Source organism: Ochotona princeps, chromosome 6 (assembly GCF_030435755.1).
Source record: "Ochotona princeps isolate mOchPri1 chromosome 6, mOchPri1.hap1, whole genome shotgun sequence".
Taxonomy (NCBI): Eukaryota; Metazoa; Chordata; class Mammalia; order Lagomorpha; family Ochotonidae; genus Ochotona; species Ochotona princeps.
In genome coordinates, this window is record NC_080837.1 from 85,426,867 (window position 1) to 85,449,296 (window position 22,430).

The 22,430-nt window shown below is 49.1% G+C and overlaps 1 protein-coding gene across 1 annotated transcript in view; it reads right to left on the minus strand.

Moving 5' to 3' along the window:
- MCTP2 (multiple C2 and transmembrane domain containing 2) overlaps positions 1-22,430 on the minus strand; it is a 192,783-nt gene that overhangs the window by 136,251 nt on the left and 34,102 nt on the right. The window contains exons 2-4 of the mRNA XM_004593169.3: positions 15,572-16,103; positions 4,651-4,710; positions 3,594-3,702 (exon numbers count right to left, since the gene is read on the minus strand). Of these exons, the coding sequence (XP_004593226.2) occupies positions 3,594-3,702; positions 4,651-4,710; positions 15,572-16,036 (634 nt within the window). The 5' untranslated portion in view covers positions 16,037-16,103. The remainder of the gene's footprint in view (positions 1-3,593; positions 3,703-4,650; positions 4,711-15,571; positions 16,104-22,430) is intronic.

Consider the following 22,430-nt stretch of genomic DNA (forward strand, 5'->3'; position numbering starts at 1 on the left):
ATACTTAGGTTATATTAGACCTACGTAGGTAATAGCCATGTTCCCATCCGATGACTCAACTCTAATGAAACAACACAGAGGTGACAATGGCCGGGACACGAACACTCCCCTGTAGTCTTAAGACAGCAAGGCATGGAACAAGTCTCCCCAGCCTGCCCTTTCATTTACTCCCTGACGTCTCACGGCACCACCACGTAACAGGCCCACGGACCACTCACAAGGAAATCTGCTGTAATGGGTGTGGACTCAGCGCACCACGTGCTCTGCCTGCCAAGGCCGGTGTAACGCCATCAGGATGACACACAGGACAGGAGCAGCCCGAGCTGAGAGTTCCAGGCCTGAGTTACACGCCCCTGGGAAGTCACAGAAGTTTAGAATAAGAGAGTGCTGCCAACGCACAGAACCCCTTCTGTCTGCTAACGCACAGTGCCTCCTCTCTAGCAGGCTCTTCTCATCTTGAGATGTCAACATTATCTGACAGAAACAACGTGGATGCTGTATGATCACGAGCAGCGAGTCCATGAGGCCGGCCTCCTGGACGTGGAGATCACTTCAGGCTGGCGGAGCTTCTGCGCCATCATTCACTGTAGTGGGATTCATCCAGCCAATGGGTACGTTACCACCATGGCAGAACATAAGAAGGGGCTAACTGCTATTCTGATAAACAATTTCATAATAAGATAACAAAATGTGTCACTATTTTGAAAATCTACACCTGAAAAAAAAACCACACGAAAAAGAGAAGTCCTGTTTAGCAAACGGATGTACTCGGCCAGCCCAGGACGCTGGAGGTCAGACGAACGCGCGAGCCCGTACCCCAAGCGGAAGCCTGTGAGCCAGCCTTGGCACAAGGAGTCTGGGGGCTGCAGAGCAGTGACAGGCATGCGCAAGAGCAGGTGGCCTGAACTGCTCACCAATGCCTGGAGGGAGAAGGTTGGTCCAGGGAAGGCAGAGCAGCCACCAGAGCCCTCCCACGGCAGGCAAAAGGCCCACCCATGCAGGGAGGGCAGCACAGGAGAGGTGCCAGGCAGGAGAGGTGCCAGGCAGGAGAGGTGCAGCCAGCTTGCACTACTGGCTCGCCCTGACCGGCTGCATTTCCCACCCGCCTTCACCACAGTGAGCAGAAACAACAGTTCCAACTGCAGACGAAGGACTCACAGCCCCAGAGAGAGGGGCGCCTCCGGGGAGAAGCAAGCAGGCAGAGGACGGGTCCTCAGGACGAGGCGGCCAAGGCCAAACTGACCGCAGGAGCCCCAGCACCAGACAGGAGACGCAAACACTTCCTCAGGGGGCTCAGAGAGTGATGGCCGCCACTCCCTCAACTGCGCGAAAATGAACTTCAGTCCGAAAAGGACATCTCCACGGCTGAGCGGAGCACTGCCCCACTGACAGCTCACAAGAACGTGAGCAGCTGGCCACAGGGTCAGGCTGGGAACTGCCCTGCAGAAGACAGTGAGAAGGCTCAGAAAGTCCCGAGGCCCAGCCTCCCCGGGAAAGGTGTTCTGGAACAACAGACGGAACGAGTAGCCGGGACAGCAGAGCCAGACGTCAAGGCAGACACGGCCCCAGCTGCCAGAACACAGGAAAGAGTAAGCACAGAAACGCCCAGAGCTCCTGCAAATGGGATATTTCAAAGATTTGAAATCACACGTCATCCCTTCATAGCATACACTTTTTCATGTTTTTTTGAAGGGCCCCTGTTTACATGGTTTACAAAGCTTGTTTGCACCCGAATAAACTGACAGCTTAATTTCATTTTTACAAAAACCATTTTTCTTATCTGAGTGGCAGAGTGAGAGGCAGCTGGGGTGCAGGGCAGGAACCGAAAGGTGCGAGGTAAGAGGGCAGGAAGGGAGAACTCCCAATTGCGAGTTCACTCAACCAATGCCTGCAAGGCCCTGGGCTGGGTCAGGCCACAGGAAGGAGCCAGAAATCCCACCCAGGTCTGCCATATGACAGACAGGAACTCAGCTGCCGGAGCCCTCCCCTGCTTTCCCAGGGTCTACATGCTAGGCTGCTGGAGCCACAAACCAGATCAAGGAATGGGACAAGTCACTTCCACGTGGGACTAACACCCATCTCACCTCTCCTTGAATTTTCTGAAGTACAGCCCTCCTCGCCAGCCAGTGCTGTGGCATAGCAAATGATGCCTGCCAACATTCCATATGGGTTCAAGTCTCAGTAGCTCTACTTCCTATCCGACTTCCTGCTAATGTGCCAGGAAATCAGTGGAGGATGGCTTACATGCGTAGGCCCCTGCTCCGTTCTGGGAGACTAGATGAAGCTCCTAGCTCCTGGCTTTGCATCAGCTAGCTACAGCTGTTACAACCACTGGAAGAGTGAACTAGCACATGAAAGACCTCTTTCCCACCATCCCTGCATCTCTCTCTGACTCTTTCAAAGAAGCAAATAAATAAATAAATGTTTAAGAAAAGAAAGAAAAACCATTTGGGGGAACCAAAGAAATCATACTGTTATTAAAAAGCCACAAACTGAGAGAGAATTCTTTGCAGTATATGGAAACAAATATTAATGCTAAATGTGACCAAGAATATAAAAATTAAGACAAAAAGATCAGCTGAGTAAGGGGCATTTTGCATAGCTGAATGCCACAGTCCTCCCACTGGCATTGAAGGACATGACTTCACCATCCTCGCCTTAGATGAGGGAGTGTGGACAGGGAACGTTCAAGCGCGCAGCGGGCGGAGAGGACCCTGGCTCTGCCCAGGAGCTCTGGGGCCACTGCGCTCTGTCACTGTTCACACGCACAGGGAGCTTCCTCACTCCCACTGAGAACGTGGGAACACAACAGCTCTCCTCAGAAGGGAACAGGTGAAACACCGCATGCCGGAGTGCAAGGTGAGAACCAAAAGGCGAGACCACACCCAGAAAAGCTTGGCCAATGTTGAGGCAATGGGCAAGAGAATGTGCATGGCAGCACAGCATGGCACCGCAGTGCCACCTCCCTTGGTGTGACCACATGTGGCACAGCACACAAGTACGTGGGAAACACACACACATCAGGCACACGGTGAGTGTGAGGCAGCAGCCCAGGGATTCCAAAGCAGGAGAACAAGGGTCCCAAGGACATTCGCACCAACTTGCGATCTCACACCAAGCAGCTACCCACGTCATCCTGTGCGTAAGACGTAGGATAGAGGGGCCACCTTCTTGAGCGGGGCTGTGACTCAGGCATGTCCCGTCATACTTATGTCATTCTAAAGCAGCTTTCTTGCTGGTTGTAAGTTCATTTTCTTTATTGATATGAAGGGAACAAATTTCACACATTTCATATCCACAGGTTTAAGAGAATAATGCTCCTTGCTGTATCCTCTCCCCTCCTCTTATTTTTACAATGATTTTTTTTTCTTTATCATCACAAGCTTAACCCTCCACTAAAGAAAAAGTTCAGCAAGCAATAAGTAGGAAAGCTGCTATGTTTCAAGGGTCTGGAGGAGAATTTACTGGTTCCTGCACTAAAAGAATTCACTGGAAAAGGCCTGTGCTTGGAGAAGCTCGGAGCTGAGCTCCAGCATGGCCGAGACCACGAAGGAACCAGAGCCAGGGAGGAGAAGTGGAGGTTCCAGGCTTACCACACCGGTCCCGCACGACCAGGTTGCGGCCTTCCTTCAGGTGTATGGTGAGGAGGTACGCAAAGGGGCTCGGGAGGCCGCTCACGCCATCGCCTGCTTCCCCGAGAGCCTGCAGACCCAGAACACAGTGGGGTTAGTGCAACAAAGGATCAGGCACGAGCATCTCAGGGATAGGGGCCTAAAACGCCCAGCTGCTGCCCCCCAACTCCCACTGCATGGGAGCTGGTGATTCCGCACTATGAACAAGCCCCACATGTTGCTTCCCAGTGACATTTTACCCAAATCCAGAGGCAACCACGTTTTCATCCTTGCAAGAACTGCGAGAGCAGCCTGCCAGCCCTTGCAGAAATCCTTGTCCCAAAGTGTGCCAGGCGCACACAGGGGCAGCCAGTGCCCTGGTTTCTGCTAACAGGCAGCTGCGTTTCCAAGCTCAGACGACAAAACTTCCTCCCCCTTCTCCGCCTTCCAACCAACACCCACCAACTTCGGCAGCCACCGTGCACATGCAGCAAAGCTCCAGGCCACCCCTGCTGATCCCACTGTACCTGACACAGGCTCCCCTCAGTGCACCTGCTCACTGCGCGTCCAAGACCCAGCACTGGTGACTCCTCTCCCCTCACCTCCTCAGCTCCCATGGACCATGCAGGCCAACTCAAGTCTGCCTCTAAATATTGATGCTGTGATCAGCCAGTCCCAATTTGTATCTTTCCTCCAGAGGAAAGGGCAGATAAAACCATTTGTCATTCAATTAATCGATCCTGTGGCTAAAACTGCCCTTGACAATCCTTTTGTACGAGCTCAGGTTGGTGCGGCCTCCACAATCTCACTCAACCTCGTGGCTGCCCTGTATTTTTAGGAGAATCTACACCAGTCTGACAATCAATAGACACGGAACGAATGACCTCCACCTACGGGGCCTGTTTTTCTAGGTGGGTACAGCCTGGCCTTCCTTTGAAACAAGAGATCCGAACCCAATTTCAACAGTTTCATAAGAAACATGTATAGCATTCGGTGTTTGTCATTTGTGTGTGTGTGTGTGTTTTAGGGAGTCACTCACAGATTGTTCTTCAAAATTCCGGGACGTCATAGCATTCAGATCCATGCTTCCACTGAGCTTCTGCAAGTCAAAGAAGAAAACAAAGCCCGCGTTACAGAAGCAAATGAGTGTCAGCCCTGCAGGCAGCCTGTCTCGGGGCTCTGCCTCTGGAGAGGCGGTATTTGCATAGCCAGGTTCAGTGTATGGGCTGCCCTTCCATTTGTGTGACAAGAACTAACCAGAAAAGGTGGACTCAGTTTATCTGGGATGCAGTCTCTGTCACCTAAGATAAAGGTAGCTCCACTCTCCTGCTGGCCCACTTAGGCATCCCTGGCAACTGTCGCTTCCCCACCAGCCCTGAACCGGGGATGCCACGGTTCTGTTCAGGTGAGTACATGTGGGCTCCTGGAGAAAGGGCAGCAGGCACACAGAGTTCCCAAAGGCTCTGACTTCAGTCACTGCATCTCCCTGGTCCTGGATGCACAACTTCACGGGCAGGAGCAGAGCCCTAACTCAACCTCACGGCAGAAGCCATGGAGAACCAAACAACCTTCCCCTGTCCTTGCCATGGCCCATGCCTGTCATACACAACAGCCCAGTGAGTGAAGCCACACTGCCTGAGGCCTTCTTCATGACCAAGACCGGACCTTACTCAAGAAGCCCAATTCAAAACATTTCTTTGCTTGCCTTGTATATCAGCAAATCTCATTTCCTGACAATCCAATCAATTTTTTCTGTTAACACTTGCAAAGTCCATGTCTTCACACACATGAACTGACAAGCAGCCAACACCATCTGATACCCTGTGTTCCAAAAGCTCCCACCACGCCTCACCATGTCTAGTGTTCTGAAGCAAACCAATGCCCCACTCACTCACTCCTGCTCGAGAACGGTCCTGCAGAACGAGCAGGGCTGAGCACTGACAGTGTTAGACAAGGATCGCGATGATCTGGCAGTTTCTCCTTTGGAGCAGTGAAGGGTCTGAGACCATACGGGCTTCAGATGTGTCAACCTTGCAGAGCCCTCCAGGCTGCTGCCACTGAGACCAATTAGGAGACAGACAAGTCCACTCTCTGCTATCATTTACATGTTATCAAAAATGAGCACAGAGCATCTACTCAAACAGGTAGTAAGTCTTGCACTTACCACAATGGCAATTCAGTGTAAGGAATGACATTAATTCAACATTATGGCCGGTTGTACTCACAGCAAAGTCACACAACTTAAACTTATGGTTCCCACAGCCACCGTAACTGTCACACACCATATATACAGACCAAGGCAGGTAAGCAATTACCATAAAGAGCAGCAAAATGTTCCATATGCACAAGAGAACTGGGCTACAGCTGCCGGGGGACATATAACTTCACCCATTTCCGCACTCGAGGGCAGAGGCCAGGATGCCGTCCACTCTGGGAAGGCCTGTGATCATCACCAACTCAGTAAACCGAGTAGCTGTGTCAGCGGTCTAGATTCACATTTAGAAGAACACAGTTATTTCTTATTATGAATGCCAAGCACACCACTACCATTACACTTATTTTACGTTCTCAAATGGCATCTCCTTTGCCCATTCTGCTTTAACCAGAAGGAATCAGGCACTTGGCACAGTGGCAGACACCACTGTGGATGCCCTCACACTGGGGTGCCTGGCTTTGAGTCCCAGCTCCACATCCGATTCCAGCTTCCTAGCACACACCACTTGAAGCAGCAGCGGGTGCTGTGAGTGCTTGGATGCCTGCCACCCAGGTGGGAAAGCCAGAGAGCATCCTGGGCTCCCGGCTCCTGCCTGGTCCTGCCCAACTTTTGTAGGCATTTTGGGAGTAAGACAGCAGATGAAAGACCTGTCTGCATGAAATAAAAGATTCAAATATCAACAAAGCTCCCATTTGCATGTACTACAGTGTCATGGTTTTTAACAAAGATACAATCATATCTACCATCCAGAAATGCCCCCTGGTAGCCACAGGACTGTGTTCTCACACAGTTATATCTCGCCCAGAATGTCGGATGAGCAGACTCACGCAGCAGGCCAGCTTGGAGCCTGGCATCCTCTCCTGGCACCGTGCCTCAGCAGCCCAGCCCCACGCTCATCAGTGGCATTGCCGTCTACTGCCGAGAAGCACTCCACCCACGGGCATGTGATACTCGCTTATCCAGTCAGCAAAGGTTCTAAAAACTCGGACACGTGGTTTTTCAGCACTAACTTCAGAAATAACTTTGAATGTCAAAGTCAATAAATGGCAAAATGACAAAACTATATAACTTCAAACATTCAGACTCACAACGCTTCCACACTGGCATGAATTCTGGTACCAGCTTACTCCTCTCTTGCACAACCCTCACCGGGACTTTTCTGATAAGTGTTTTTACTGATAGTGAGTTTGCAAATATTTTCAGTCTAAACTCCTAACTAAACTGAAATTTATACAAAGGCAGGACACATTTTGCATTCACCTCAGTCTAATAACCTGTATCTACAAGAATGAAAACACATGAAAATTTAGCAGGATATGGAAGACACGTGAATGAACAGAAGAAAATCGAACAAAAACTTGAAGAGCCCCTTGGGTCGGCAAGGATCCTGAGCGTGAGGAACCCAGGTGAATCCACAACATTTGCCTTGGCACACACTGGACAGGAAACGCACACACACCGCCTCCCTGTAGCTACCACAAGACACGGGTAGCAATCACATGAAAAGCAAGCAATCGCTGGCTATTTAAACTTCACCAGAAAAAGCCATAAGCCCATACTGAGAAAAGCCAAGTGCAAGAGAGACACAATGAGTGAAAAGATAGCGTGTATTAGCTACAAAACCTTGTGAGTACATGAATTTAGCAAACGACATACGTATTCAGTACCCATTTAATGCTGCATCTGAAATCCAAGTTATCAATAACTCGAACACTTAAGTCTATACAACATTTACAAATACAGGAGTTGATAAAGTAAGAGAGATCAGTTGGCCTCTTGGTTGAACTAGACAGTGATGCAATGAGAAATGAGCTACTTGGAAGTTAAGGGTCAATCTGAAATGCCGGTTCAGAAAATAAAACCAGATTTCGGCAAGAGCTGAGTCTGCTCCTTCACTTTTTTAAATAGATCTATTTTATTTAAAGAGTGACAGAGGGGGAGAAAGAGATCTTCCATCTGCTGGTTTACTCCCCAAAGGATCCCAGTGATCCAGGCTGCTTCAGGCCAAAGCCAGGGGTCTCCTCCTGGTCTCACACGTGGGTGCAGGGACCCAACACTTGGGGCAGCTTCTGCTGCTCACCCCAGAACATTAGCAGGGAGCTGAATCAGAAGTGAAATAGCTAGAACTTGAACCAGTACCCCTAGGTGGCCAGCAGTGCAGGCAGCAGCTTTATCCCCTAAGCCACAATGCTGGCTCCTCCCACTTACTTTTTTTTACATCACCTTCCAGGAGTTTATAGGTCACACAATCTAGGTATGTGGATTGAGTTGCCCCACACCCCAGGCTGCAGTCGCTAAAGGGGATTACCCTCAAGTGTCGCCTACTTAATCTAGCATGCAAAATAAGCCATGCATGTAAACCGATGCCCTATTTACTGACAGGATGGTGTAAGCAAAGCACAGCCCATGAGCCAGACCCAGCCCACCACCTGTTTCCAATCAACCAGTGGAAACACTGCCCTGCTCCTTGTTTGTGTACCATCTATGGCCGACTTCATGCTACAGCATGGGACAAAGTGGCTGCGACAGACATCTCATGGCCCCCAGGCCCTTTTCTCTAAGAGCATCCTACTCACATGTCCTGGTAATGCTGTCTTTATAGCAAAGGTGAAGCCATGGCTGAGGGGGCCCAAAGACACTGCCATCTGCCCTTCCACACATAGGTCATCAGCCATTCAGGTGGCTTCCCTGCCCACTCCAGGGCCACGTTCCTGCCAGCTGCAGGTCTGATGCTCACTGCTGTCACCCATGCCCTGGCACGATGCTTCCCTGAGTGTTTGGATGCCTTGGCACCCTGCTCTGCCAGGGCACAGGGTGGCTCCTAGTCTTGTGGAACTGCACAGCCAGGATGGGAAACACCTGGGCACACAACCTCAGCAGCTGCTAGGCCACATCCATCCCGCCCCTCCTCCTCACTCTCTGGCTGTTCTGCTTCTGTGCTCTTTCAGAAATAATACAGCGTTCACTTCCACCAAGAAGGAGGCTTAAAACACCTTCCTGTCACCCTCTGTTGTGCCTGCTTCCTTCCCATGAGCACACATCTGCCTTTCTGAAGCTCAGCACAGCGATCCTCTCCCGATAAGAGGTTCCTCTGGACCACACTTTCAAAACAGTAGCTCTTCCTGCCCAGCACCCCCAAGCACTTGACTGGCTTCCTTTATCTCCCTGACCCTTGACCACTCTGACCATGATATTCAGCCCACCACTCTGCAAAGGGGAAGACCCTGGTCAGCTTGATTGACTACTGTATCCCCAGGGTCCCCTTTCTGAGCAGCACAAAGGCAGGTGTTCGGCAGATGGAGAACAAGGGGAAAAAGAAAAGACACCAAACCCGTGAGGAATACAGGCCGTGGTTGACACACTGCCTCCCTGACATCAGGATGTTGAGGTGTGATGTTTGAAATGAAACAAATGTCAAGAACGGGTAGGCTCAGTGTTGAGTGGTTGACACAGCTGCTTAGTTGTGCAGGCTGGGAGTTACTTCTCCCAGTGGTTTCACACTTTGCTTCTTTGTGGTCATTAAGCTGACACTCTGTGGTTTCCAAGCAGAGTTCCTGGAAACATCCCAGTGGGGAACTTCTACAAAGCACTAACTCACCCCACAACTAGAACCAAACCTAGATGCTTCCATCTCTGTCTGACACAAAATCCTGAAGGTCAGACCTCATTGTGGAAATACGTGGATCACTGGGAGGAGGCAAGCACCCTTCTACTCAGGATTAACAACTAGCAATGAAAGTGAGCCCAGTCAACCACTACATCCTATCACAGGGCACACTGCACACAGAAAGGCATCTTCTTGGGACCTCTAGTTCTGAGCTCTCCTGAGTGCTAGAACTACACCCACACTCTCCACTGGCTTGGGATTCAGATAGACGTAGGTATGGATCCTGGTTCTGACATTTACTAAATAAATGGCATTAGGAAACAGGCCAAAAATTCTAATTCATTCTGCAAACAAGGTATACTAAAAATAACATTAATGAATACAACCAAAGTAAGAGCAGTGATTACTTGTTAGCTATTCATGATTGCCACATCCTGGGTGAAGAACTTTCTATTTTCCAGCCTCTCAAGCATGCAAATTAACAACCGCACATCACTCTTGGCCTCACCGACTCTCACTCATCCCCAAAAAGAATCCTCTTCAAACTTTCCCTGAACACCCCGCTCTATAGAGCCCACAGCACTGCCACTCTCTCCATCTCGTATCCCAGCCGAGAGGAGAGGCCTCCCGGCAGTGAGTCATTACTTTCAGTATCTGAACCTAATCTCAAATCTTCAGGCAACCCTTGGAGCAGAAACCAGAAGAAACTGTATTTTCTTGGTACTTGACTGATCTTGGAACATAGACAGATCTTATTAAATACTGGCTAGAGAGAGGCTCACTGTGGACAATTATATGAAGAAGGAATAGTAGGGCAGAAAGAGAAGGAAAAAAATAAACTCCTACCCCTCCAAGCTGCTTTATCTTAGCTTCTTGTTTGACCAGGACTGAGCATTGTTATTTACTTACTTATTATTAGGAAGGCAAATGAAGAAAAAGAGAATGTTCCAATTGCGTTTTCTTGGCTTGCTCCCAAATACCCACAAGGGCAGAGCTGGAGCCAGGAGCAGGGAACCCAGCCCAGGTCTCTGCCATGGGGTGGGGGGTGGGGGCAGGGACACAAGTACTTGATCATCAGTGCTGTCTCCCGGGGTATGCACACTGTCTGGAAGCTGCAGTCAGAGGCCAGAGCTGGTTAGTCCACTGTGGCACATGGATGTCTTCCCTGCTAGCCTAAACAGCCACCCCACGAACACTGCTGGACTACACCCCAGCCACAAGCACCCAATCTTGTTGACTTTCTTACAGTTAGTGGCTTATGGCTTGAAACCAACTGCAAAGACACTATAAACCAGGGTTTGCAGAAAGGCTGGTGCAGGGAGGAGCAGGAACCATTCCTGCTACTTGGGAGTGGACTGGAGATGAGACTGAGACTTCTTCACACCAGCGTGCTTTGGGCAAGCCCATTCACACAGGGCAGCACTGGCAGTACTCCACGGAGCTCTGTCTTCCTCCTCTGCCCAGGTGGCAGGCCAAAAACAAGGAAACCATTTCTGAGCACAAAACTGCAAGGCCATTCTCTAAGTCAATCAGGCTGTCTTCACCAAACAGTGCTGACTTTGGGCTTAAATAGCAGATTATTTTTCCCCTACAACACCAAGATTAAGGTGCTGGTCAACTGAGCTCACGGTGCAGATTTACTTTCCGGCTTGCAGGTGACCACCTCCTTGTCCTCTAAGGGACAGTTCATTTATTGGATCAGGACTTCATGCTTATGACCTCAGTTGGTCTTAACCTCCAAGAGGCTGCCCCTCTAGGGTGGTCACATGTGGGATGACAGCTTCAACACGTGGAATTTTAGGGATGGGGAAAACACCATTTAGCCCATAGCAACAAGTCTTTGTTGCTCACAGCCCAGACATAGAAAGACATGCACAGTAGCCAGTATGGCTGCGAAGCTGCCATGACAGGATGCCAGACCAAGTCAAAGTGATCATCAGCCTCAAGGCTGTTGCATACTCGGAGGGCAGAGGATCTGGGCTGTAGGGCGCAGGAGGTAGGGACCAGTGCTGCGGTACAGTGCGCTAAACTGACCTTTGTAACACCTGAACAACCTCTATTAGAACAAGAGTTTGAGTCCCAGCTGCTCTGTGTTTGCTCCAGCTTCCTGCTAACAGACCAGGGAAGGCAACAGGTGAAGACCAAGTATTTGGTCCCTGCCTCCTACATGAGAAATCATATGCATTTTCAGCTTGCTCCGGCCCTGGCTGCTGTGACCCCTTGGGGAGTGGGCCAGCAGATAGAAGTGCTCTCTGTGTCTCACTCTCTGTCCCTCCACCTTCCAAACAAGTAAGTCAATGTTTGTCTAAGGGAATGCTGACTGCGTTGGCTAGGCAGGCCAGTCTAGGCTTGGCACTCCGGGTAAGCGTGTGTCAGGTTCACACTTGCAGCTCAGTGCTCTCAGGACATGGATCTGAGCCAATGGCCTTCGGCAACAACCTGTCCACTGCCTGCTTGCTGTGATTCATCTGCACAGCTCGTCTGCTTCTAAGCGCCTTTCCAGGAAGGCTGAGTTTCACAGGGAATGCCCTTACAACTCTATCAAGCATCTCTAGGTCCTGACATAATGATTTTTCCTGGGAAGTTGATGAAGATGATGTGGCTGACAAAGCAACAAGGAAAGATGAATGAGCTGTTTCACACCAGCAGGGATGGTACAGCCCACACAGGTCTTCTCCATGCTAATACATGGCAATGGGCACTTGGAGTTTAGTCTCAAGACCATTTGGCTCTCTTGACTTGGTCCTGAGAGCCTGGCAGCTAACGGACCATGGTCACAGAACATGGAGCAAGGGGACTTGCTCAGCTGCCACTTTGTCTCATACTACCAACCTCCCCTTTCCACCTTGTGTCTCTGCTGGGTCCACCTTCTACCCCATCTGAACGTCCTGCTGTGAGCGTGCAGGCAGGGAGACAGTGTTAACTGAAGAATTGGGTAGAGCTCCCCAGAGAAGGCTTCTCTTGGGCCTTGACCCATAAGACTTTCTGTCCAAGAAGGCTGCTGTGGCTGAGGGGGGAGAGTGGTCAGTGACAAAGGCACTGAGCACACAAACAAGGGCGAGTCTAGCATCTGCAGCTTGGCATTACCTGAAATGCCAGTGAAATTGGAAGGACCCTCTTGGGAGACAGGTAATCAGGTCGGGACAGGTTTCTCATCGTCCCCATGTCTGTGTGCCCCCCCCTGTGCGGGGCCCCTTGTGTGGGCCTGCAGGCCCTTCCTGTCCGCAGAACCTCACCTTCCTTCTGTATTTGCCATCACTCCCTGGATTTCTCCCTTTGCCTCCAACCCATTTTCCCACACCTCATTTTGCTAACACGGGCAGGACTGGAAAGCCAGCACAGAGGTCAGACATTACCGAGCTCTGGGTGCTGTCTCCTGGCTTCAGGCTTAGCCTGGCCCCAAAACCAATACAAGGGGGGTCAGATGAACCCCAAGTAGGACCCTCAGACCACAGACATATCTTGCTTCATTTCTGGAAAGCCACAGGGCAAAGGACACTAAAGGACCTGGCAAACATCCGACCGTCCTTGTCACATGCCAGGCTCGTCATGCACCAACCCTCTCTCTCCGTTTCTTTCTCCATTCCGCCCCTGCGACAGAAGGCTGTCGGCCATTCACAGACAAGTCAGATCCGGAACAGAGAGCAGCCAATGTCAAAGCTCTCAGGTGACATAAACTTAGCACGACTTTCACCCTCGTACAAAAGGATAGAAGTAAGTTCAGACTTGAAATTGGCAGCACACTCTTGCTGAAATCTACAGCTGTTCAATCTTGCTCCAGTTCAAATTACAGGAAAGGAGATTTCATTTAGGGTTCTGTTTTAAAATGTCAATTCTTTTTTTTTTAATGCCAATTCTAAAAATTATTTCTTCTACAGGCTGACAGAAACCAAGACAGACAGACAGAAAGTGTTCCATGCTGCTGGTTCACTCCTCTGATGTCTGCAGTGGCCAAAGCTGCGTCCAGGGTTGGAACCAGGAGCCACTACCTCCATTCGGATCTCCCGTGAATGTGACAAAAGCCCGAGTATTTCAACAGTCACAGTTGCATTAGCAGGGAGTTGAAAGTGAGTTCCAGCACTGGGAATTGAACTCTCATACTTCAATATGGGACACAAGTGTCTTAATAAGCAGCTAAGCCACCCGACCAAATGCCTTCTGCAGAAATGGGAAAGAATTCACAATGGAAACACTAACAGGAACTCTCAACCTGAATGCCCCCAAGCTATCAATGATCTTTCTTTAATTAAACAAATATTGGTTGAGCACATGTTCTGTGCCAGGCATGGAGTCAGGCCCTTACTTAAACAAGACTAATTGGACACAGCTCCCAGCAAGGCCCACCTTCTAAATTAATACAACTTAGCAGAGAAGATAAGGGAGTGTATTTTCTCCGAATTGTCAGGTAGTGGGAAAGCTTGGTCCAAAATGAGCAGGAGCATGGCGGCATCAGATGCAGAGGGAGAACGGCGCACAGAGGCGGAGAGGCTGAGAGCGACAGGCCAATCCACGGAGGGCGGAGAGGCTGAGAGCGACAGGCCAGTCCACGGAGGGCGGAGAGGCTGAGAGCGACAGGCCAGTCCACGGAGGGCGGCACTCAGGTAAGAAGCTCCACAGGCAAGAAACTCAGCCTCTCTTCTCCCTCCGTGTTATGCTTCAGCAGCTTATCGATGAGGTTCCTTAGCCAAATAAAATTATGAACCAAATCCTTTATTTTTATAATCAAGGGTTCATCTTTCTAGAACAAAGGTTTCGAAAACAGTGACCAAATTAAAAGAGGAAGTACAAGAATCCAGATAGCCTGTTCCTGATAAGCTGATACTCTGGACTTCCCACACCTGTCGGAAACAGCGACCGCCATCAGCCTGCCATCTGCCGTCCCTGACCTACGGCTCCATCTTAGCCCACTTCAGACACAGTCACCGGGCTCGCCAGCCTGGGCTCACCGCATTTCCTCACCCAGACAATGTACTGGCCATGGCAGCTGCATGGACACCTCCCCTGCCACAACACACCTTGCCTCACTGACCACACTGCTCACATGTCCAGGCAGGTCAGCTCTTACGTCTGACACGCAGGGGAATGCATGACTGTTTCCTAACATTACTTAGCATGACCTACACTCTCTTTTCTTTCTTACAATTTTTTTATTGGAAAGTGTCAAAGAAAAATGAAAATTTCGCTATATCATTCAGTGGTATCATCCCACAATGAAAAAATAATACACCTTATATGAACTTTTAGTGGAAATGCGCACATAAAATTTGTAAGTGATAAACATCAAATTTCCATGAGAGCATTTCAGATTTGTAAAGACGAACAAGAAACAGTTGGGTAAATTCACTTACTAGGTGTTCCAACTCAGTAACGTGGCCAAAAAAATACAACATAACCTCAAACAGCCATTATCACTTGTCACTTGGACAAGTGACAAAAACCATAGGCTTTAACACCAAACAAAAACTCTAGATAAGCAATTCTAACCCAGAACACACAAAATCCCCTTCTTCAACTTCAAAACCTGTGTCAGTGTCATTAAAAATGGAGTTTAAAAAATCAGATGACAGAAAAGCATTTTATTTTATTTTGGTGATTGAATTGAAATTAAATTCCACCTAGAAATAAAGGATTTGACTCATAATTTTCTTTGTGTAATCAACCTTACTGATACGCTGCTAAAGCCTCTTTAAAATCACTAAACCAATCAAGATGTTATTGTGTTTAGTTCTTAGCTGTTAGAGAATCCACCGGAAGCTGCACACATAAGCACACACACTAGATGAGGAAATTCCAAACTCCACCATGTGTGTCTTCCTCAGCAGCACTAATACTCGTTTGCCTAGAGCGATGTTTGCCTAGAGTCCATGCTGTGGAAGGAGAGAGATGCTTAAAAAAATAATAAAACTGTATGCTCTGTTTCTTTCTCAGGAAACGAAGGAAAGTCATCCACTGGGGCTCAGCAGAGGGGCCTAGGAATGCCCTAACACTGACAGGGACACGCAGTACAGCCAACCTCACAGCCAGAGCCTTGCCAGTGACCCTCCTGTCCACGGAAAGCCCAGAACTCACTCCTGGGCAGATGGAATGCCCTTGGGGACGAAGAAGACAGGGGACAGGGCAATGCCCAGGGCCACTCACCTCCGGCTCCTCTGGCTCATCCCGACCCAGGGACATCTTCTGGGCTTCGCCAGCTCCCTGGCTGGACACAGACCGCTGAGCAGCGGGGGAGGCGTGGGCTTCCTCCGAGTCAGTGTCCGCCCCGTACAGGTGGCCACTCTCCTCCTGGCTCCACTCCAGCTCTTCCTCTGACTGCTTCAAGGAGCTGCTGCTGCTCTTCGGCAGCAGCCCCGCAGTGGACAGACTGTTGGGCACTGAGGTGTAGGATGACTGGGGCCCAGAGTAAGGCCGCCCTGCGGGGGCCAAGGCCTCAGCCTCCAGGAGGTCAGGCACCGACAGGCTGAGCCGTCGGTCCAGGTGGTTCCTGGCCCTTAAGCCAAGGGGTTTGTTTGGGTTCTTTTTCATCTTCTTCTTGCCCAGGTTGAGTAGCAAGGGCCTTGTCCGCTGTTTAAAGGAGCCCCAGACCGAGGGTTTATCCAGATCCATGGCTGCATGAAGTCCCAAGGAGTCAGTTGTGCAAATGGTGTGCTACTACAGAAAGCAGCCACAGTACCTGCAAGAGAAAGCAGATGAAGAGGGCGTAAGCCTGCTGAGTGACATCCGGGCATATGCAGAAACCAGAAGCGAAAAGTTCTGCTGAGTGGCCAAGATTGCAATGTTTGCTCCATGCTGTCTACAAATAGTGGGAAACACCCTAAGACTCTTATCAAAGCAGTTTGAGACACAGGGGAGCCACGCAGCAGGTGGTCAAGTGGAAGCAAGAAGATGACTTTCTTATTCGAGACAGTAGTAGACATTTGCTGAGCTGAGCAGCAGTGCCAGCTTAGCAGTAGGGGGGCACAGGCAGTGAGCCCCTTTCCTTTGCAAACCAAGGTAGGCAAGCAGGCTCTGCACAAGGTGTCAAACAATGCAACCCTGGTGGGCAAGACTGTGTCCTGTGCCTCTGCCACTGAGAACCCCAAGGAGACAGAAACACTGCTAGGTCAAAGAATGTGGCTGTGCTTGAATAAAACGTTACGGAATAGACAGCCAACTGTAGTTCACACACCCTGCTACAGACATACCTTCCTTTCAAGAACAAAACATGGTTATCCTGCCTGTGTGCTCTTCCAGGACCTTCTTCCAATCAATGGAGTCTGTTCTTGGACTGTGAACCTCCAGAACTGAGAGTGAAATTCACCCTTCTTTTTAAAAATGCAACAAAACAAAACCTGTTCATTTCAGTGTGGACTTCCTCTGGTCTCCTTAACATCAGTGTGACTAGAGAAAGAAACGATTGTGAGAGTGGTTCTGTTTCCCCAGCAGAACCCACAGGACTGTCATGACAGACTTCTTTTAAAAAAAAAAAAGCTGCAGAAGTTCAGCCAGAGTGGGAGAGAAAAATCCCTCTCAGTAACAGCCAGACGTGAGTGATAAAAACACTTTAAAACACATAATTTCAGAATATGCTAAATGAATGGCAAGAAAATGACCGAAGGCCTGACCAACTGGACTCCAGAGAGATTAAACCAGAGCAAATGTGGAGGAGGAATCCTTATCAACATGCCAGCTGAGTGTCGTCAGACCTGTCACCCAGCTTGTCCCAGGTTTCTGTATTTAGAAATAAATGGCCAAGAGCTTTGACCAAAGCCTTTTTCAAAAGGAAGGATTTTTGTGATCCACCCCCCCTCCCAAATCCTTCTAGAAGTATCTTTGGTGGAAGTCTCCTCGCCAAGGTGCAAAGCAGAAACCAGCCACAAACATCTACTGGAGGTCTGGACATGTCTCTAGAGCGAAGAGTGTCCCCAGCGTGTCAGCACAGGGACCCGAAAGCCTGATCATGGGTCAAAGTTCTATTCTGCTGTTCTATTAAGGAAATGAAGGACAACTCGCATCCCTAGGCCCCACTTTTCTTACCCATTCAATGGGATAATCAACTAATTATAGCCAAAACGTAGAGTGTCTGACGCAATACAGTGCTCCGCCAAGGCAGGCTCCCCATCGTGACGCCCACTGCCCTAACTCCTTCATCCAGTTCCTCAGCAGCCTTCCATTTCATCACCACTCCCACCTTACAGAGGAGTTTAACCTTCAGCACCTTACAGGCTCTGAGGACTGCGTGAGTTCACATAGACAAGGTGCTTAGGACAGTGCTCGGCACAGAGTACAGGCCACTGACTTGAAACTTGCAGTCCTGGTGTGTTTTTGTCGGATGGAGGGCCCTATTTCCTGGCTGGCAATCAGCTGAGGGCAGACTCCACCTTTGGGGAACTCCAGCATTCCCAGGATGCAAAGCCTCATCCCCCTTATGGAAGCCACACACAGGAGGACAGATGCTTTCGCCCCATAGCTCCAGGAGCCACTACGGTGCTGTCCCTTCTGCTCTGGAGAGCTGCCATGATTAGATCTGGCCCCCACCGCCACTCTGCAGCAAGCTCTTCAGGTTTAGTCTCATGTGCACGTCTGTCCCCCCTGGGGCATGCAATGTGACAGTCACCTAGTGGCCCAGTTCCAAGGTTTGGATGCAGGCATCTGGGAAATGCAGGGAGGGTGTTCTGCTTGCCACCATCCAGCTCTCCTCTTTCCCTTGCAGGACCTCTTCAGGGGCTGGATTTCCATAAACAATGTTTAACGCTCCGTTTCAACCACAAATCATACCGGAAATAAAGAGAGGCACCTACAGCATACACTATCCTCTCCAGTTCTGAACTCACTTCTGGGCCACATGCACCTGTCCAAGGAATTCCCTTCACTGGAAGCTTTCCATCAGGACCCTTGGCTCTACTCTATCTGGAAACTTTTATTTAAAGATGTATTATTTATTTTTCATTGGAAAGTCAGACATATAGAGAATGACAGCGAGGAAGATCATTCTGTCTGATGATTCATTGCCCAAGTGACCACAACAACCGGAGCTGTACCCAACCGAAGCCAGGAGCCCAGAGCCTCTTCCGGGTCTCCCATGTGAGTACAGGGTTCCAAGGCTTTGGGTCATCCTCGACTGCTTTCCCAGGCCATAACCAGGGAGCTGGATGGGATTAGAACCGGCACACACATGGGATCCTGGTGTGTGCATGGCAAGGGCTTTAGCCACTAGGCTACCACACCAGGCCCAAAACTTTTTATTTTTGTTTCTGAGGGATATTTTGGCTGGACATGGGTTTCTGCATATCTGAAGACTTTGAGAATGGTTTCCTGTTTCCTTTTGGCTTCCATGAATTCTGATGAGAAAGCTGTCCATTGGGCCATTATCCTCTTGAAGACAAGCTATTGTTACCGACAGTCCTTCCTTAAGGTTTTTCTCTGACTTCAGTTTCAGCCGCCAATACCGGGTCTTGCCATGCATGGCTTTGGTCTCTTTGATGTTCACTTGGCTTTGCTTCTTCTGTCTAAACTTACGTCAGTCCTGCTGCCCTGGACTCAGATTCCAATGCCATATCACTTCTCAGAACCCACGCAGGTCCATGTGAATGTGCCCTGCCCAGCACAGCCTGGGGCAGAGTCCTGTCCATCAGCCCCATCCTCCAAGTTGTTGGCAGAGCAGTAGGAGCAGACCCACGCATGTTCACATCGTGGGTGAGTCCAGAGATCATGAACAGTTTCTGTCATCTTTTCCCAGGTTTCTTACCAGCTCCTCTCCAGTCTCAAGTGTTCCCTTGCCCGGTTCTCTAGTCAAGAACAAATCATTTGAATAAACACACAAGAATGACATGAAGACTTTTTTAATACAAATTTTAGCCCAGGCCCTCAAACTACAGCTCCCACAGCTGCCATCAGCCGCTGGTAAGACTGCCATGGAAGTGGAATATGACAGAGCGGAGACAATAAGCCACAGAAGAGAGGTACTGCCCTGTTCTCTCTGGGCTCTGGGACACCCACTACCTTCCCCTTGAGTTGGGGCTCGAGGGGCTCTGTGGTCTGAGACCCACTGCTCACTGCTGGATTTGCAGCTGACTTGTTCAGGCTGAGGATAGCAGAGAACAAAACAGTTGTCTCATATTCCACTACTTTTATTTGCATTTTCATCTTCTCCCCTAATTCACCTGCTGCTTGGTGTTTTCCTGGAGCCTCACCACTTTACCATGCATGTGTTTTGTAATTGTGCTCAGCAAAAGAAAAAGACTGGGGCACATTGATTCCAATGAATTCTAATGATTCCAATGTAAAACCAAAACTTTAAACCATGTGTTGAAAATGAATTCTGCCCACCAATTTCCCACACATTTAAACAATTACAGACAGGCTAATGGGCACTTAGGGTCAGGTCCTTGTTGGAATGAGGAAAGGGCAGAAGTGCCTCCGTATGAGCGTACACCATGCTTGCTTCTGTCCACAAGGGACTAACACAAAAGCACCTTCCGCCCGTTCTGAGTTCTTGCCTTATCAGGAGAACGAAAACAAGTTACATGCCATACTTTCAGATGCTTTTTGTTTCATCCTGAGCAAGCTCGACAGGATGACAATTCTGGCCTTTGACAGACTTTGTCCCTACGCTCTTGTGGATTGCTAGTTGTTCTGCACACCAGGACTGCGCTTAGCAGCCTTCCACCTTCTTCTCTGGTCTCCCCTCCCTGCCCCTTCTCCATATCCTGTCGCAGCAGGAGATCTCTATCTTTAATATCTTTAATAAATTCTGCTTTGCTCTTTGACATTGCCTGCATTTTATGTGAGACTAGACCACCTTTGTCTTCCATGTTGAAATTCCCAAAAACAGTAGTATATAAACTTGGGTGCAAACTGTTATCATATGAACAGAAAAATGAGCCTATAAAAATGCTACTGTTCTTCAAGATGTGGGGATAGCTACACACTGCTGGACTGTGACCTCCGATGCCCAAGAATGTTACCTCTCCAATACGCAGTGTCTTCAGAGTAAAACAGACAAATCTAAGAAAGGTGCGACAAATTCCACTTCATTGACAGATCATTTTTATTGCAAAGGAAACTTGAACATATGTGCTAATGTTTTACGATGACACAAATCTGTATTTTACTCTGGTAAATATCCGTGACTGTAAGCTCGAACACGACCTGTGCTTTTCCAATTCTAGCAGGCACAGAAGAACCTCTCACATAAAAGATGTCTACATCGCCCTTCGGTTCTCATTAGTGAGCAAGAATAAGCATTCTGCCCCCCTCCACCACCACCCCAACCACAACAGGCAGGACAAAGTTCTTACAGGAAACAGCCCGCAGCCTAGGAGTCTAATGGAAGCTTCATTTATTACAGTTTTAAACCAGACACCCTCCCCAGCTGGCAGCAGCAACTGGCCAGAAGGAAAAGAAGAGCAAGCCTTTTAAATACCACCCTCCGCGTTTCAGACTGAGCCCGACCGCAGGCCTCTCGGACAAGAACCGCAAAGAGGAAAGAGCACCTCAGAATGACGGCAACGAAACGGCAGAACCATTTCAGAGTCCTTCAGGAACTGATTCAAAGTGCGCTCCTCAGAATTCTTTAGCATAAATGTGACGAAAATGAAGTTTACTTTCAGAAGCGAGCAGCACGCCAGAATGTAGTTGTCAGAATGGGTAGTTAGTGGAGTATCAGTTTAGGTAGCCTTCAAGATATTTTCTCTAATAATAGAAATTTCATGCCGTGTCTAAACAGAAAACCACAAGCTGAGTCAACCTGAAGATCTGGTAGATGCCCACCTTGTAATGAAGACAAAGCGAAGGTGTAACAGTGCTACAGATCACACACTCTGGGACCACGGTATGAATCCTGGCGCCTGAACACACCAGTTCACACTCAAAGCCAAGGCAGGCCCCTGCCCACTATCTGATGGAGTGTGCCCTTAGCAGAAAGACATCCAGTAAGATCAGTTCCACATAATGAACACTTTCTCTTCTTTAAAAACAATTGTTTTTCCCCTAAAACATAGCCTCCCAATTTGCTGTGGAGTTTATAATACCATTGGGGGTGTCATCTCATTTACTGGACATACTATTTGAAATTATACCACAATGACAGTGTTGGAACCATCCAAGGGATCCGAGTGCAGTTCCCAACACCCTACATGTGTTCTTGAATGGGAACCAAGCATCATTAGACAAATTGTGCCTTTCTTCCCTTCTTAATGCCACAGCCCATCCTCTTTAGTCTCATAAAAATCCCATCCATAAGAGAAGGTCCAAGAATTGCCTCCTCCTTTCTCAGTCACTTCTATTTAAAATATTTATTTATTTGAAAGGAAGGGTGACAGAAGAAAGGGGATTATGGAAGAGATCGTCCATCCCTGGTTCACTCCCCAGATGCTCACAACAGCCAGGTCAGGACCTGGAATTACATCCTGGTCTGCCCCGTGAGTGTCAGGGTTCACATCTATCATGTCCTGTGTTTGGGGTAATTAAAGGAGAGAAAGGAGACAGGGTCGTGTACTTTACTGTAACTCAAACCTCTGATCACACATGTAAAGTTACTCTTGCTCTGAAAGGACAGGAACGACTTCAACAAAATTTATGACGACTTTTAAGTGACCAAGCTAGCATTCCAATCATCAAAAGAACCAACAACAATGTGCAGCAAAGCATCATGAGCAGGTCTGAGTCAGCCATCCTTCGAAATCCTTCCTGCAAGAGAAGCCCTAAGATGCATGCATCCAAGAACTTGCATTTGGAAAGATTGCCTTCAATGCAGCTGCTCACTGTGGCTAAACCATACATACAAAATATTTAGCCTCTGTGCAACAGCCGCTATCCTGAGAGCCTAGAATCACAATGTAAGCTAACTAAGTAGTGCCTGTGTGGCCAGTCCCCAGGCAAAAGTCTCAAGAGAGCCCTGGAAGGCAACATTTCATACATGTCTGTGCTCTGCGATGGAACCACCAAGCATGCCTTGTGTGACTGCAAGGAGAGGGCCCTCTTGGGTAGCATCACTCATCTCAGCCAACTTCCTCCATTC